The 17,298-nt window shown below is 39.0% G+C and overlaps 1 protein-coding gene across 1 annotated transcript in view; it reads left to right on the top strand.

Annotated features, from left to right (window-relative positions):
• Positions 1–10,219, top strand: part of SLC17A8 (solute carrier family 17 member 8) — a 28,827-nt gene extending 18,608 nt beyond the window's left edge. Inside the window, exons 6-12 of the mRNA XM_083833413.1 lie at positions 1,010–1,096; positions 1,868–2,007; positions 3,632–3,781; positions 4,597–4,729; positions 6,072–6,182; positions 7,565–7,692; positions 8,344–10,219. Of these exons, the coding sequence (XP_083689539.1) occupies positions 1,010–1,096; positions 1,868–2,007; positions 3,632–3,781; positions 4,597–4,729; positions 6,072–6,182; positions 7,565–7,692; positions 8,344–8,682 (1,088 nt within the window). The 3' untranslated portion in view covers positions 8,683–10,219. The remainder of the gene's footprint in view (positions 1–1,009; positions 1,097–1,867; positions 2,008–3,631; positions 3,782–4,596; positions 4,730–6,071; positions 6,183–7,564; positions 7,693–8,343) is intronic.
• The last annotated feature ends 7,079 nt before the right edge of the window (positions 10,220–17,298 follow it).

Raw genomic sequence — 17,298 nt, 5'->3', positions numbered from 1 at the left:
TGCTGCAAGAACATTGACTTACACAGAGACAAAAGAGAAGGGTCACTTCTGATTGCAGAGAAGTATTTGCTGAAGAACAGACTGAGGTGTTCCTCTGCATTTGCCAGCAGTTTTAGGTTAAAGGTGTTCATTAACAAAGCACGTAATAATGTCAAAAACTATCTGATTCTCTGGAATAATTCAAAGCAATACGTCTCATATGTGAAGCCACTGGCATTGTTTTGAACTGAAATCAAATGTCCAGATTACATAAATTCACCTTTGGATCTTCATGGAAATTCCTTGCCAAACATTTAAATACTCAGCACTTTCTGCAAGTCACTCAGCAATATGTTTCACCAATTTTACATATTTCCCAATCTGAAAATCTTGGCACAGCCCACTTTTTTATCTTTTTTTTTTTTTTTTCTTTTTCCTGACAATATTTGGCTATATATTCCAGCTGTTTGTCCATGCTGCTGACATGAACTAAACATGGTTAAACAGACTCATGGTTGGTCTGAACACTCCCGCCACTCATGGTGCTTGTTAGGTGGTGGGACTAGAGCCACAATACAAGCTTCTCGGCATATCTGCAGCCATTGGGATTTCTGGACACCAAGAAGGCTTTTGAAACTTGGGCCACTGGCTCCTCTGGACTTTACCTTCTGTGCCACAGGGTTAGGAGGGACTCCCCTCTTGAGCTTATAAAACATGCCTGAATGGTTGTACGCCAACACTGTCAGCTTTGTGAATCCCATTTACCCATTTTACAGACACAGCCCTTCTAGCTGCAAAATGAGCTGGGTGATCCCATCCCACTGAGGGCGAGTCCTTTTCACCATCCCAAGCAAAATTTCACAGTTCTATCACATATCCTATCATGTATGTTCAAAAGAAAACAAGATGCTGCTCAAACAGAAGCATCCCTCCAGTTCTGCCCCTGTGTGCACCTGCCTATACTGGCTATAGTGAAGACTGGGCTCATCTATCTTTGCTGACATGTCTTCTTCACCCTTTTTCTCCTCAGGGTCTTATGCAGGTGCAGTGGTCGCCATGCCATTGGCAGGTGTGCTAGTACAGTATATAGGATGGTCATCAGTCTTTTATATTTATGGTGAGTTGCTTAACAAAGGATCTCTTCTCCTAGACTGGTACTGCCAGCAGTTTTATTAAGTCTATGTATAGGGTATGAATCAAAATCATTCTGGGGAGTGAAGTGGTTACAAATGGATCTTCCACTTTATTCTCTACTTATTGCAGCTTCTATGACTTTTCTTTTGTAGTATATTGTAGCATGTTTTAAAATTCTAAAGGCCAGACTACAGCCCATGGTCACCCAGTGACAGAACTGGATGCAGTTGTGCAGGTTGCTCCATAGCACAAACACTCATGGTTGTTTCGTGTTTCGTGTCCCAGAGCACATGCTACAGCGTGTGGGGCAGCATGTGCTGCCAGCGGGGAGCCTAATGCCTCTGAAACCTGCTCTGAGAAATCTGCCCCATGTGGCTGAGGTGGGTTTTCTCTGTCTTCTCTGGAGACACAGAATGCACCATAAGATTTGCCATTGAAATCTGATTGTGAAGTCTTTGTATGCAGAGTGTGACAGTGTTAAGATGAATCTGTTTAGTTCCTACTCCTGGTCCCACATGAAACTTTGCTTCTGCCTTTTCTCTGTCCCATATGTACCACGTCACATGAGTGACAGAATACTCAAATGACATACAATATACACAGAGTTGGGAATCATTTTTTCTTCCTTCCTTTAGCATATTTTCTATGCAGACTTGGTTTATTTGGCTCTTGAAACAAACTTCAAGGCCTGTAGATATTGAAGTATGACTTTATTAGCTTTTAAAACCAAGCTTTGCTTTTCCTGCCTCTCCAGGAATGTTTGGGATAGTTTGGTACTTGTTCTGGCTGCTTCATGCCTATGAGAGCCCTGCTGCACATCCAACAATAACCAGTGAAGAAAGAATATATATAGAAACAAGTATTGGAGAAGGAGCTAACCTAGCTAGTGCAAACGTAAGTAAAAAAAGCTTTTTAGTGGCTGATTATAATTTATGAGCACTTTGCACAATGCTAGCGTATAATGGGATGGATACTGTTAGCTTCATAAGAACAGCAAAGCTATTTGTGTTGATATTTAGGGGCTTTTCATCTTATGAAATCTGCAGGATCAAGCTCATGCAGCTGGAGAAGTTCAGCAACAGGCAAAACATGTAGTGCTGTTTCATCTCTTGACTTATAGAGCACACCCGATCTAGGGAGGGGAAAGGAGTGGGGAGAGCAGGGAACAACGCACTCTGATCTCCTGATCTTGAGTAATCACCAGGTTAGTTAAAAATAAAAATAAAAAAATTACCAGGTTTGTTTAAAAAAAACAAAGCTTATGGAAATACCTAAATAAGAAGCTGAATCCAGTTGTTAAATTATCCATCTGCCTTTTGGGCTCCTGCCAAGGATGATTGAAATTCCGAGAGCTCAGACCAGGATTTCTGCCCTGCTCTCTCTCACAGTACCTCAGTGCATTATTTTAAGACTTCTCTCTCCAAGAGGATCTGGAAGATCCTGCCAACTTAAAAGCAAAATCCTATTTTCCTATCACAATTCTCTCCGTTCCTTTAGGTTACACTTTTTTGCTAGATGTTAAAACCAATGATATTTCTTGATATACATTCCCTTCTTGGCTTTTAGTCTTGAACATTATGAAAAAAAATAACTCCAAACTCTTTCCTCTACATGTTTTGGATAACAGTCTTGGTGAAAGTATGAAGTATCAGACTCCTTTTGCGCATGCTCCTGAAAATTGGCTGAAGTTACTCAGGTTTTGTTTGGAGACACACACGTGTTCCTGGTCATGCTTTTGCTCTTGCTGTACAGTGGTTTTACTGCAGAGGACACTAGTAGCACCATCATGTGTTCATACATGTCTGCAGGCAGACGGTTGCTTGTAGAACACAACTACAATTTTAATGAAAGATGAATACTAATGTGTATTGCCATAGTTACTTGGTTTACCTTCTGGTTTCAATTCTATTTCAAGTGAAATCTGAAGTGTTTTTTTTTTGTTTGTTTATTTGTTTGTTTTCATTTTTGTTTTTTTCCTGCTGTATGGAATACTGAAGCATAAATAGAAACTGGAAACGCCAAAAAGAAGTTATATAAATTAAATGCTCTGCCACAGACTTTTTTTGCTGAATTAAATGAAATAGGTTGAAGCTGCCTGCTGCTGTGCTAGCAGGTGTTTTTTAGCTTGGAAAATACTTTTTTCATAATCTGTTTGCTGGAATGTCTCAAACCTCATTATATCAAAGAGTTGGGAACAGCACAATATTTTATCTAGTTTTCTTTGACTCTGATTGATCCTGTTATCCCAGCTATGGGATTTCAGAAGACCATTTGTAATTTCAGTAAACAGAGCAATAATAGTACAGTAGTAATCCTAAAAATCTTATCTATTCCAAGAAAGTTTCTCTGCCTCTCTTTAACCACTAATTCAGGACATATCTTTTCATCAATTTTTTGTTGTAAATTGGATGCAATATACTGAATAGTCCTGATAATAAAAGATACTCATCTCTTCATTCTGCCTTATGCCTACTCAAAAATGCCTTTTTTGTTGTTGTTGTTTTTTTGTTTTTCCTAGAAATTTAGTACTCCCTGGAAAAGATTTTTCACTTCAATGCCAGTTTATGCAATCATTGTGGCGAACTTTTGCAGAAGCTGGACCTTTTATTTGCTCCTTATAAGTCAGCCTGCTTACTTTGAAGAGGTCTTTGGATTTGCAATAAGCAAGGTAAACATCTGAGATGAAGCAGTGACCTTCAGACCCCACCACAGGAGATCCAGAGTGCTTGAGGATCTCCAGATCCCTCTTGAGCCATTTCAGTAGATTATTCCCAGTAGCTGGGATGGCATGCTTTTACTGATCTGATAGATATGAAAGCTTGCTAATATCAAATTGTTAACAAAAAGAAAGAACAGGAAAGTTACTTTCATTGATAAAAAAGAAACACATAATCAAAAACACCAGGTAAGTAAAGAGAAATGCACATTTTGTTTAGTGTTACTTGCCAGATTTTCACTTCTGCTCTGGCTTCTCCTCCTGGGCCATGAGGAGGTATTCACATCACCCTGCTTTGGGCATCTACTCTAACTAGCTAAATTAAGCAGACTTGTGCTCCTTTGCTGGTCGTTGGAAAGAGGAAAAACTCCTTTGGAGCACCAGCTCCAGACTTTTTAGACAGAGTTCTCTTCTTTCTTTTTATTATAGCTTGGGTCCTTTTCCTGTGTCCGTTGCATAGGCACAAGGACTCAGAGCTGGGAAATACCTGGGAGAAAAGCTGGTACTACCTGGATGGGAGCATGCTGGAGTCTCTCAAGCTGCTAGAAATCCTTAAAGCTGGGATAAAGGTAGCCTAAGGTCACCCAGATTTTGTCTGCAGGTCCTCTTGGAGGAAGGGTCCATAATCCACACAAAGATTCATGCTAAAAATGTGTCTGAGAGGGGAAGAAAAAAAAAGGTGAAGAAAAGAGATACAGTTCTTGATCTTTTCCCCCTAAATCCTGAGGAAGTATATCAGCAGTAAGCACTCGTTTGTCTAATTGCAGGTTGGCCTTTTGTCTGCAGTTCCCCACATGGTCATGACAATCATCGTACCCATTGGAGGGCAGCTAGCTGACTTCTTACGGAGCAGGAAGATTTTAACCACTACCACTGTAAGGAAGGTCATGAATTGTGGAGGTACTACTGTATTCTGAAAATACAATATTACAGTTGTGTGCTGCACCTGATGCAGATATCATAGTTTGGTCCACATTTTATTGTAATAAGAGAAAAAATTCTAGTTTACTTTTGCAGTTGATTAATCTGAAACATTTAATGGAGAGCAGATGTTAGATGTCCTCATGCTGTAAATCCTTACTCATCAGGCACATCCTTTTAAAAAGGGAGGAGGCAAGATGCATTGTTAATAATTATAAAGGCAATAAGGACTCGCTAAGATGAGATTGTGATAAAACAGGTCTCATTCTGAAAATTTGTATTGACTAAGCTACCCATGTCCTGTGGTGCTGGAGAGACCCCTTCCCAGTGGATACAGCTTTGCATTAACTGGCTGTGTTCCTGTGTGCTACTTCCAGCGGAGCCCACTGACAAATTTAGGCTGGAGATGTCATGTAAAAGAAAAGTGGGGGATGGACTGACTCATTTTTACTCAGCACAAAATAATTTATTTCTAGTTTAGTCACTAGAACTGAAAAATCAATGACATCTGCATGTAACTGGGATATACTAAATTAGAGCAAAAATTTGAAGCCAGATAGCCTGTGGAGTCATGCTCCTGTGCCAGATCCTGGCTTACATTATTTATGGATGGCACAGGCTCCCTGAAATAGAGATGCCTGCAGTCAGAGATGCCACAGTTTGGCTACACATCTTCACAAAGAATTCTCATCTTCTATTTATTCATTGTATTTTCAGGGAGTACTTTCAGTGTCACTCAAAAAAAAACAAACAGAAGGACCATAATGTAACATGTTAGAAAATGATAATTTCCAGTAATGCCAGAGACTAGAAGTTGCCTGTGACACCCAGGCATGTCCTATTGTCTTGATGAAACACTTATCTGAAAAATACTCTTTTGTTCCATCTGCCAAGAACTTGTCACATCACTACAGCCATAAGAAATTGAAGGCAAAATGTATTTTTCTCCTTACCCTGTCATGTATTTTGTTCTGTGAATTTTACATTGCTTTTCACAGAATCACTTTTTCATTGTTTCTCTTTACTGCTCGATGAATTAACTTCCCCTGTTCCTTGGGTCATTTATACAACAACAGGGAGTAAAAAGTATATTCTGAACAAAAAGAAAAAAAAATTAAAATATTCCTGCAAGTATATTCTCAACAATAAATATTTAAATGTTCCTGTGAATCCACGAGGCTGCCAAGTATATTCAAGAATAGCTTTAAGATATGACAGAACTTTGAGTCATATTAAGCTACTATTTTGGCTAGACCTTAATGGTATCTCTGTGACTAACAGCAATTAGAATGTAATTTATTCCCATGTGTTTAATTTGAAGGCTTTGGAATGGAAGCAACCTTGCTTTTGGTGGTTGGCTATTCTCATACAAAAGGTGTGGCTATTTCCTTTCTGGTTTTAGCAGTAGGTTTCAGTGGCTTTGCAATTTCAGGTAAGAATAATCTTACTATTGATTTTATTATTAATAATAAAAGTGATGTTACTGTTGTCACTATCATAATTTCTATTATTGTGTTTCTTCTTAGCATGGCTGTTTATGGGGTATTCCCTACTACTTCCTAGATCAGGAATAATTTATTTCTATATCTATGAAACATGTTGCATGTAGAATATGAATCTTTGAAAGAACCTGCTCTATATTGTTTCCATTTTACAACAGCTTTGTGCTGTTTGGTTTCTAATGCCTATTTATGGTGTTGGACACCTCTTATCCTTCCATAAAGGGTATCTCTTAAAAGAGGGAGAAAGAATTACTCTGGAATTAATAGTTACTCAAAGGGTACTGGTTGCAACCCCATGGCCAACTGTAGCTGCCAGTTTGCTCTTTCTAGGCCAGTTCCACCTCTGTTGTGTCCTATAACCACCCCTTCTCCAGAACAGCTGTTTCTGCCAGTTGCATGGGGCTTGCCAGTCTCAGACTGACTTTGTAGCTCCAACACTACCTCTGCTATTAAAAATAACATAACTCTCATGAAAATGGAAGCCCACCAGCTGGAAAATGCCAAGGAGATGAACAAAACTGACCAGCAAAATAACTGCTGGTCTTCAGTCTTCTCAGGATTACACAGATGGGAAATAGTTGTGCTACTCAGTTATGAGGTTTTTGCTTGGCAGGCCATTTCTATCAATCAATTTTTATTGTAGAATTTTCCCAGCACTCAGCTTTTTACTGTACTTAATCCCACGAATTTGGAATTCATCACCCTTTCCTGTGATCATCCATGGTTCATACGACTAATTTTCATTACTTAACGCACGATTATTATCTGAGCTGATTTTTACTCTTTGTTTTTATTTCTTAATGAAATATTTACCCAGAAGATATGCTATAGTCAGGGTAATTAATTTTCTTACTGTTTTATATCCTGATTTTGTTGTTGGCTTTTTGTTTGTTTGTTTCAGTATGTTGTTAAAATATTCTTTAAGGAATTGGAAAATGTATTTAAAAAACACTACTACATAAATAAAAAGAAAACTTTTTTAAAAACATCAGACAAACAAACATCAGACCTTCACTTCCTAATTAAAAATGTTTGCTGAGTGCATTGTTTCAGTATAAGATGGGACTTCCCACTACCAAGAAGCAAGAACAAACTATATTTTCCATACAACATGGTCCCCATAGGTGGGGGAAAAAGGGTGTTTGAAAAAGAGAAAAGAGTTACAATGTATCTTCCATCTTTATCACTAAGAAAATACTACCCTTCTTATATGTGTTTTCCTACCTGTTTCAGCCTTGTTCAGCCAGAATGGCTGGAGAAAACCCTGTTGGCTTGGTAGCACAAAGTTGACTATTTCTCTTATGTGTTGTAGGATTCAACGTGAATCACTTGGACATAGCCCCGCGTTACGCCAGCATTCTGATGGGGATCTCCAATGGCGTGGGGACACTGTCAGGCATGGTGTGCCCACTCATTGTTGGTGCAATGACAAAACATAAGGTAACAATTCTCCATGTCTTCTAGGAAAAGGATTACATTATGCAGCAAAAGACATTTCAAAGCTTTCTGGGAACCCCATTTCATCATCAATCTCTGCAACTTCTTTCTGTTGTTGTTTGTTTATTTTAAAAGTCCACTTCTACAACAGTGCAGGGGCCAGATTCTCAGCTATTAAAAACTAATTATCTGTGTAGGGAGATATTATTTTATACCACCTCAGGCTGAGTCTCTGCAATATATGTATTCTACTAGGAAATGATTAAGGGGCCGACTTGGGAAACTCCTCTGCAATGCAACTCTGGTAGGGTTCCTAAGCAATCACTGATTTACGATTAAGATTAACTCAGTTTTTAGTGAGAGCTCAGCTTTTCCAACTCCATGAATATTTCACATTGCAGAGAGAAACTTCACTGTGCTAAAATATAAGCAAACAAAAACCAAAATAACAAAACCCAACATTTTTCTATTGTATTAGCCATTATTATGAAATAAAAAATCTTCAGAATACATCTCATATATTTTTCTATCTGTAACATCAGGAATCAAACAATGATCACAGTCATTGTTCAGTATGTGCTAATTCATGGTCCAATTCACACATTAATATTTCTTTTTACTGCAAACTTAATGAGACCTGCACTGTTCTTTCAGACCCGTGAAGAATGGCAAAACGTCTTTCTGATTGCAGCCTTGGTGCATTACAGTGGAGTGATATTCTATGCTATCTTTGCTTCTGGGGAGAAGCAGGAATGGGCTGACCCTGAAAATCTCAATGAAGAGAAATGTGGCATAATTGATCAAGATGAACTGGCTGAAGAAACTGAGATGAACAATGAAACTTTTGTAAGTCCAAAGAAAATGTATGGTGCTACCAGTCAAAACAGTGAAGTACAGAGAAGGGAATGGAGAAAACAAAAGCAAATGACTCAAGACATGGAAGAACAGACTTCTTACCATTATGAAAATGGAAATTTTCAAGATTTGTCATAGTACTTGAAATTGTAAGGTTTGTATAGCAGCTAGTCCCATCTCCCCTTCTGCCTAGCTGCCCCAAATCATCTGGTATCCATATTTATTTTCTTATTCAATTGTGTAAAATTGGCCTTGTGGCCAGACACAAGGAGTGGTAATTCCCTTCTAGCAGTGTAGAAGATATTTAACAGTGGCACTGAGAGAAGTGACACTAGGTCTTCACTCTGCCACTGGATCCCTTTGGGAGAAGCTCCTGTGCCTGGTAGGAGATGAACAGCCCTGGTAAAGATCCTGCCTGGTGGAAGCCTATGACTGTGGGAGCAATGAGTGCCCTCACCTTCTCATCTGAACAGAGAAAGGACAATGTCATATCAAATGGTGGATCCACAGTGATATATGTGGTTACTGGGGCTCTAGCAGTGTGAGAGTTTGCCCTGAGGGACCCTGTTTTGCCTTTTTAGGATTCTTGTAGGTTGGCATTTGAGCTGCTTAACCCATGTCAAACTGCAAGCTCATGCCAAAAGATCAAAGTGGAGGGAAAAAAAGATTTATGACATGAGGCTCTAATTAATTACTAATAGTCACTCAACAACAGGAAGAGGAACATATAGCAAAGATGGCACAGTATTGCTTCAACAGTTCCTTTAAATTGATCATCAGTCTGCTTTATATGGATAGTCCACAGGGTCTGGATAAGGAGATAAAATGGATACTTGTGAGATTTGTCCCCCTCCAAAGATTTTGTGCCGGCATGAAATAATTTTGAATACAAAATCATCATTAGTGATGTAATATTATTAATCCTTATGAAAGGAAATCATCCTGCTGGGATTAGGTTTCTCACTCAATTCATTATTGTGAAGTCATTTAAATATATTTTTCTAGTATTATAATGATAGAGTTCCTGTGTCAACCCCAACAATCTTTATTTAGGCAAATGAGCTTACACAAGTAAAGTCTTTAGTTCTGGATCTATAACTTTTTTTTCATCTATGCCACAGTCTCACTGTTGCTACAAATGAAGCACTGTACCATCTAAGAGTTAACAGAATATCTGTGTCTAAAAGTAATTTTATTTTGCTATAGGTATATGGTTTACAATATAAAGTGGCTTTAGCATTTTCCTACACGTTTTAGAATCAACCAGTGGAGCATGCTGTGTCATCACAAACAGTTAGCTGCAACTCAGAGACCCACTGTGGCATTACTATTCATTTCAGAATGGAGAATTTCAGTAAGATATGATTTAAATTGTCTTACATTATTATTGTTGCCTCATTAAATCAAGTGAAAGCGATTCTGTCTAGTCTATGATGTGCTTTGTGATATTTCATTATTATTGTTCTCATGTACCGTATATAGCCACTGTGATGCACACAAGATGAGAATATTTCTAATATTCATTTTGCTGTTTTGTTGAAGCACAATTGAATACTATGAGTGGAATTACACTTGTACATTCATTTGAATCTGTGGATGATTTATATTCCCTACAAATGTAACTAAACACGGAGATTGGGAAGTTAGTGAATTCTCTTTATATATCACTCCTTCATTTCCTACCCTACACATTTCCTATTCTACAACAGTATATATGGATGAGAAGTAAAGTGAGGTGAAGGCATGTCTAATGTCATTTCGATGAGGATTTTTAATTGGTATTATCAGTTAATTTAATTATATGAGCATTGTTATGGTACAGTGCAATCCTACCTCGACACAATGCGGTTTATTAATAAGCCTCTTCAAATATATATATAGATATTTATTCAAAATTTTACACTTCAGTTTAGACTAGAGTTGTTTATTTCACTATTGACTTTTAGAACAGATACAGGAAAATATAATCTTTCTTGCAGGTGGTAGTCAACATTTGGGGATTTAAGTGGCAGGAGGCGGACAAATGCTCTCACCGGTATATCAAAAAAGCTGGACCAGCTGATGTCAAACTAGGTTGCAACATCCATCACATCTTGTGATAAAAAGAAGGCCACTTCTTTGCATATGCACAAAACAGACAGCTTCTCCTTCCATCTTCAATCATGTTATACGTAGTTACTACAGGAACTCTTTATCTGGAAAACAGCATTATGAAAGGATTTAATATAAGAATTTAACTATAATCTGGCAGAGAGGAAAGAGGAAGAGAATCAACTAGCTTTAGTAAGAGAAGACCACACAATGATTTTTCAAGTAATAAAGAGGGCTAACACTACTGTTTCACTAGGAGGAACACAAAGTGAGTGAATGTTTTTATTATGACAAAGAATTACAAACATCCTGAAAATTTCAGAAATAGCCAAACATGAGAGCTCGGTTGCCTTTGTGGTCAGTGTAGCTGCTATTTCTTGCTGACATAGATATGCATCACAGCTGTCAGAAGTGACACTTGGTACAGCGTGGAAGAATCATTTCATATCCACAAACAGACCACACTGATTTAGTTCAGAAAATGTTTGACTTCATTGAATAGTTGAGCATTACTTAAAACCTTGAAAGAAATGGTTCAAAAAATTTTGAACAAGCTTTTGCATATAAGCACTTTATTTTCTAAACGTAACTTCCACAGGCACAGTATTATGTCTGAGAAGCTGAAGTTATTTATGTACTGCAAAGCTACGGCTTTCCGGAAATCACATTCAGATATTTGGGCCTTCTCCGTTTCCTTTTCATCTGCTTTAAAATTTTCTGTTGTATTGCATAAACTGTAAACACCAGCACTGGTTGAAGTTACTTTTCTTTCCTGGAAATCTTTGTTACTTAATCAACTGTTTGATCTACTTTGTGGCTTCCACATTACTGTATGACCAAGAATGAAGCCAATTTATTGAGATTAAATAGGCTTCACAACTCCAGGATTACTGGATCTCTTTATCTGCAATCTGCTTCAAGAGTCTTCTCTTGTGTGATCTGAGAGAACACAGTCATTGAGGGTGTTTCTGCTAAAACTGTCCTCTTAAAATATGTTAGAATTTGAAACATTTAAAGAACCAAGAAAACAACTGACATAACCCTAAGCTGACTCCTAAAAAGTTGCAGCTCTAATGTTAATGGATGCAAATAACCCAAATGATTTTTTCTAAGAAATATTATTTTGATTAAAATTCAGTTATTGCATTATTTGCAGATTTTTCTTTCCCCTTGTCAAAAATTGCTTCTTCACATTTTCAAATATAAAACAGCACTAGTAAACTCAGTGTTTGATTTGAAAATAGTTTTCTGATTGTAGAAGGAAGAAAGATTTGGTTTATATCAGAAAAGAGATCTGAATCAAGCTAGAGGAAGATACATCCCTCCTCAATGTCAAACGGCAAAATAGACAGGCCACAAAATAATAATTTGAGTAGAGGAAAAGTAGCACAGTAAGTCCTGGGTGTAAATTGTTCACTGGTCTTTCTTAACAAAGCTGCAGCTATTACTTCCTTGACACCTGTTTTTTTTTCCAGGTACCACAACAGAAGCTTAACGGTAGTTAATACTCCTCTTACATTTATGTTAGCATTAAATGAAATTTTCCTTGTAGTAAGAAGGGACAAATTAATGACAGAAACGATGAAAGTTCACCTGAGTAGAAACTTACCCAGGGAAATAATCACTTGGTCCAAAAAAGCATACAGACTTCTGGGTAAAATACATAACGAGCACATCCAGATGTTAGCAAAGTGCCAGGAGGAGTCTCATGTGTGTAACATAATTAATTTGAAAGTAGCAAGGCAAAAATTAATTCAAGGTCATGCAAAATGTGTCATGGCTTTAAATGAATATTTCCAATTGACTCCTGATGTCAGTTAGTTGCAGAGAACTTTAAGTTTAGTTGTATCTTTAAGGATTTTTTAAAAGGAAAATTCTGGTAAAAAAAGATTCTTCCCGTTCTCCTTTGAAGACCTTAATTTGAAAGCGCTATTTAACTATTTGTATTTTAAGAGAGAGGAATGAGCATTCTGTGTGATGAAAAAGCAGAAAGCAAAAAAGAGAAAAAGCGAACGCAAGTTGTAGTTGAGAGACACTGCAGACAGAGGGCTGGTGAAGGGCTTGAATTCAGCATCAAAATTCCAGAAACAGAACTTCGTGGTTTGCAGATTTTTGAGTTCAAAACCTACAAGATGGGTCAAAACCTGATATTCTGCATGGCACAAAAGTTCAGAGAGATCCACTCAGGTCTGATTTCAAAGTTTAACTGTCATGAAATCAGGAATAAATAAATGGAGAGATTCAAAACCCCTCATTCTTACGCCATATGAATGCTTATGTTGTGTAGATAACACAACTCGCACTACAAAGCTCCATGTGTATATGCAGAAGAAAGTCTGGTAGGCTTCTTTCTAAAAATGCATTTAATTACTCACATACTGATATCAGTTATTTTTTAACATCCAGTTGATAAGAGTGTTTAGATGTGACAGCAAAAATTGTCCCCTTTTTATCTCAAACTTTTTGTGATTTAGTGCTTATAATGCCTAGCATTTTTACAGCTCTTCTATATGCAGAATTGCACGAGGAAAATGAGGAATATATGTAAAAAATGCAGTAAGATTTGGTTTCTTCATGCTGAGCTATCTTTGAAATAACACAATGAGAGCCAACAATTTCTTCCCTGAGAGCAAACCATTTGGATATTTTAAGTCTCCCTCATAATAAAAGCTTGAATCATTTAGCCTCTCATTTAATTAGTGTATTAGATATCTGCAGCAGCCAACAGACTATGGTTGTTTATCTATAACTGGGTTTATCTGCTCAATAAAGCCAGAGCTCGGAATCTTGTTGTAGAAAATTGGCATCTACTTTGCTCCTTGTTTTAGGCTCAGTTCTAGCACACCACAAATTTAGAGCTCCTTTGAGCAGGTCATGGCAGCTCAGTTAAATATGTGTTAGGCAAACTAGAACTCATGAAAAATAAATCTTCATTAGGTCAGAGTTATGGTTGCCCAGAGGTTTGTCATGAATCTTTGGAGCACCACCTTCAGTAAGAGAACAACTTTTGTAAACCAGGAAATATTTAAGGTAGCCAATAAAGATAGCTGTACTCTCAGGAATTGGCAGTCATAGCCAGCACTGTGCCAGGTGTTTTCTCTCTGCTGGGCATAGCTGTAATGAACAGCGGGGGAATTAGTCAGAGAAACTTGCTGATGCCATGATTAAGATAAGGGGAATTGGGCTTTCTCTTGTTTTAGGGAGAGGACTTTGATCCCATCTGCTTGTTCCCTGCTGCCTCTCCATGTGTGTAATCAAAAGAAAGATGTCCTCGGAGACTCAATTTATATCCTGACAGCGACCACTTCTGTAGTTTGTGCTGGTAGAAATTTGCAGGGGTTATAAGCAGCTTATGGATCCCTGCTGATTCACAATGGGAAGGGAAAATCATAGTACTAAAGGGTAATCTGAATTTAGAAGAAGACGTTACCTTTAATGAGAAAAACAAGTGAAGGACAATCAACATGAATGGGTATATTGTTACTCCTGTGGAATAATCCAGTCATATGGGGCAGGCAGAGTCAGCTTGGAGAACCCTAGAAAGTAGGTTTTCCCTTAGCAAGGGAACGCAATATCCTCTGTCCTGCACTGTTCACTTCCCATTTCCCATTGCTCTATACTGGCTGCAAATTAAGTGTTTACAGGGCTTTGGGCATGGAGCAGAAAATAGCTACAATTGCAGTGGACCTTATCTTTATTGTGTATGTTCTTGTTTTTACCAGTGGTTTCTCCTGACCCTTGCCACCTCGTGAAACAGTACATGAGACAAGTTTGGGTTTTTTAGTAACTTCTGTGGTTTTTTTGTTTTCTTTTTTTTTTCTTTTTCATTTTTTATTTTTTCCAAAAGGAGGGTCATTTTGGTCTGACGCTCTTGTTTGCAGCAGCAGTGCAGCCGCAGCAGTAGCTGAAGTGTTGCCCTGGCTGGCCAAAGGTCAAGGCTGCACTGGCCTGCCCTGCGCTGTCTGCTCTGCCAGTGCACAAAGGGAACGCCACCCTTGGACAGAGCTGAGGGGCAAAGTCACTGACAAAACTGGGAGGGAAACTGCAGTCAGGATCTCTGTGCCCTACCCTTGTTGGCTGAACTGGTTACAGGAACTGTAAGAGCATGAGAAACAGCTGGTGTTTCCAAGTCCATTTCTGCATAGTTCATGAACATTTGTCCTAGTTCCAATCTCTGTTCCAGCTTTACTAAAAGCTGTGAACAGCTTAAAGCTACCCCTTGCTGATCGGTACCCACTGCTGCTAGATTTACTTCTGGCAAGGTGCAGCCCGCTGATAGTTCCTTCTCTTCTAACCTGTATCCAAAGCTGAGCCTCCTTTTTTTTTCCCCAGGGCTCCTGGTCCAGCTCATTGCTCTTGAGTTGCGCCTGTGGCCCTTGTGCACCTCTGCATGCAGTGCATCCATATGTGCAGTGGGAGGGCATATCCGTAGCCCCACCATGCAGGAGCTTGAATAACTTCAGCCTGCACTGGTGGCTCTGCTCTTCCTTAACATTGTGGAGTCCCCTCAAATTGTGGCATGCACAAGACGGGTAAGGGCAGGCTCAAAGCCCACTAGGCTGCTGACTATCACATGCCATGGCTCAGGCAGCAGGATTATCTAGCAGTTGTTCTTGGGCAATTTTATATCTTTCAGAGATGAAATGGTGTTGACTTGAGCCAATTATTGAGAAAGACTTCCCCAAAGTTTTAGAAAAGAATTTGCCTCTTCAAAAAGGCACGTAGGAGAAGTTTGCTAACAGGCTGTTCTCTGGCTTGTGTCAATGGTTGAGTTTACTCTTGAAAGACACAGGCACTTGTTACGCTCAAGAATCAATGGTTGTTTCCTTGAGCCATCAAATAGTTGTAACAGCTGAAGTTCAGCAAGCCCTCCAACCCAACGTAACAAACATGTAGATTTCCTCATCAGGAATGTTTTGTTTGAAACATTTTAGGGAGCATAGTTTTTTCCTTCAGCAATATTTTTCATTAGTCCTTCCCCAAAGAAATTATGAAATAACTAAAGATGATTATAGCTGTCAAATTTGTGTGGAATTTGAGTTTCAGCACATGGTGTGCCTCCCAAAGGGTAAGTAGGCTTAGCATTTTATTTTGTGATGCTACATTTTCTTCAGGAAGCTGCATTTCTGTAGCTAGGGACTTATTGAAAGGGACCTTAATAAGTTTGCTTACTCCAAAATACATAATTTATTACAGCACCACAGAACAATTGAGGTTGGAAGGGACCTCCAGAGGTAATCTATTCCAAACCCCCTGCTAAAGTAGGGTAAGCCAGAACAAGCTGCCCAGGACTGTGTCCAGTAGGGTTTTGAGTATCTCCAAAAATGGAGACACCACAGCCTCTCTGCACAATCTGCTCCAGTGTTTAACCATTCTCACAATGAAATATATTTTTTTGCTTATGTTTAAATGTTTTTTCCTGTATTTCAATTAATGCCTCTTTCTTCTTGTCCTGGCTGGGACAGAGTTAATTTTCTTCCTGGTAGCTGGTATGTTGCTGTGTTTTGAATTTAGGAAGAAAATAACGTTGATAACACCCTGACATTTTAGTTGTTGCTGAGCAATGCTTACACTAAATGAAGGACTTTTGAGCTTCTCCTGCTGCCCTGCTATGCTAGGTTCAGCATAGCAGGTTGGACATTGGTTGGCTGGCGGGGAGCAATTGTGCTGTGCATCCCTTTTTTTTTTCCTTTTTTTTTTTCCCCCCTCTATATTTTGTATTAAACTGGCATTATCTCCACCCATAAGTTCTTGCAATTTTATTTTATTTTTTCAATTCTCTCTCATCTCACTGGGTTGGGGGAGCATTGAGCAAATGGCTGTGTGATACTTAGCTACCTGCTGTATTAAACAACAACATCTTGTCACTGAATATTACTGAGAAGAGTCTGTCTCCGTCTTCTTTACTTCCCACCTTCAGGTATTCATACACACTGATGAGATCCCACTTGAGCCTTCTCTTGTACAGACTGAGCAGACACAGCTCTCTTAGCCTTTCATTGTATATCAAATGTCTCAACACCTTAAACATCTTCATGGCTCTTCACTGGACTTGCTTCTGCAAGTCTGTGTCCTATTTGTACTGGGGAGCCTAGAACTAGACCCAGCACTCCAGATGGGTCTGACTGGGGCTAATGGGAGGTTTCACCACCTTTGACCTGCTGGCCTTTTTTGCCATGAGGGCATATTGCTGGCTCATCTTCAATTTGTTGCCCGCCAGGACACCCAGGGCCTTCTCTGCTAAGCTGTTTCCCAGCCGGTTAGTCCCCAATATTTACTGATGCACAGGTCACTCCTTCCCAAGTGCAGAATTGGGATTTCCTTATGTTGAACTTCATGAAATTCCTTTCAGGCCATTTCTCCAACCTGCCAAAGTCCCTCTGAATGGCAACACACTCAGCCAGTGTATCAACACCTCCTCTCAATTTTGCATCTTCTTCAAAGCTGTTGAGGGTGCACTCTGTCCCATCATTCAAGCCATTAAGGAAGATATCATTGCCCCAACGCTGACCTTCGGGGTACGTCACTAATGACTGCCTCCAGATGGACTTCATGCTGCTGATCACAACTCCTTGAGACCAACAGTTTCTCCAGTTTCCTATCTACCTCACTGTGTGCTGATCCAGTTTGTACTTCATCATTTTGTCAATTAGGATGCTATGG

Source organism: Anser anser (assembly GCF_964211835.1).
Source record: "Anser anser genome assembly, chromosome: 1".
NCBI classification, from domain to species: domain Eukaryota; kingdom Metazoa; phylum Chordata; class Aves; order Anseriformes; family Anatidae; genus Anser; species Anser anser.
Note: the sequence above shows the minus strand (reverse complement) of the source record. Positions and strands in the feature narration are given on the sequence as shown.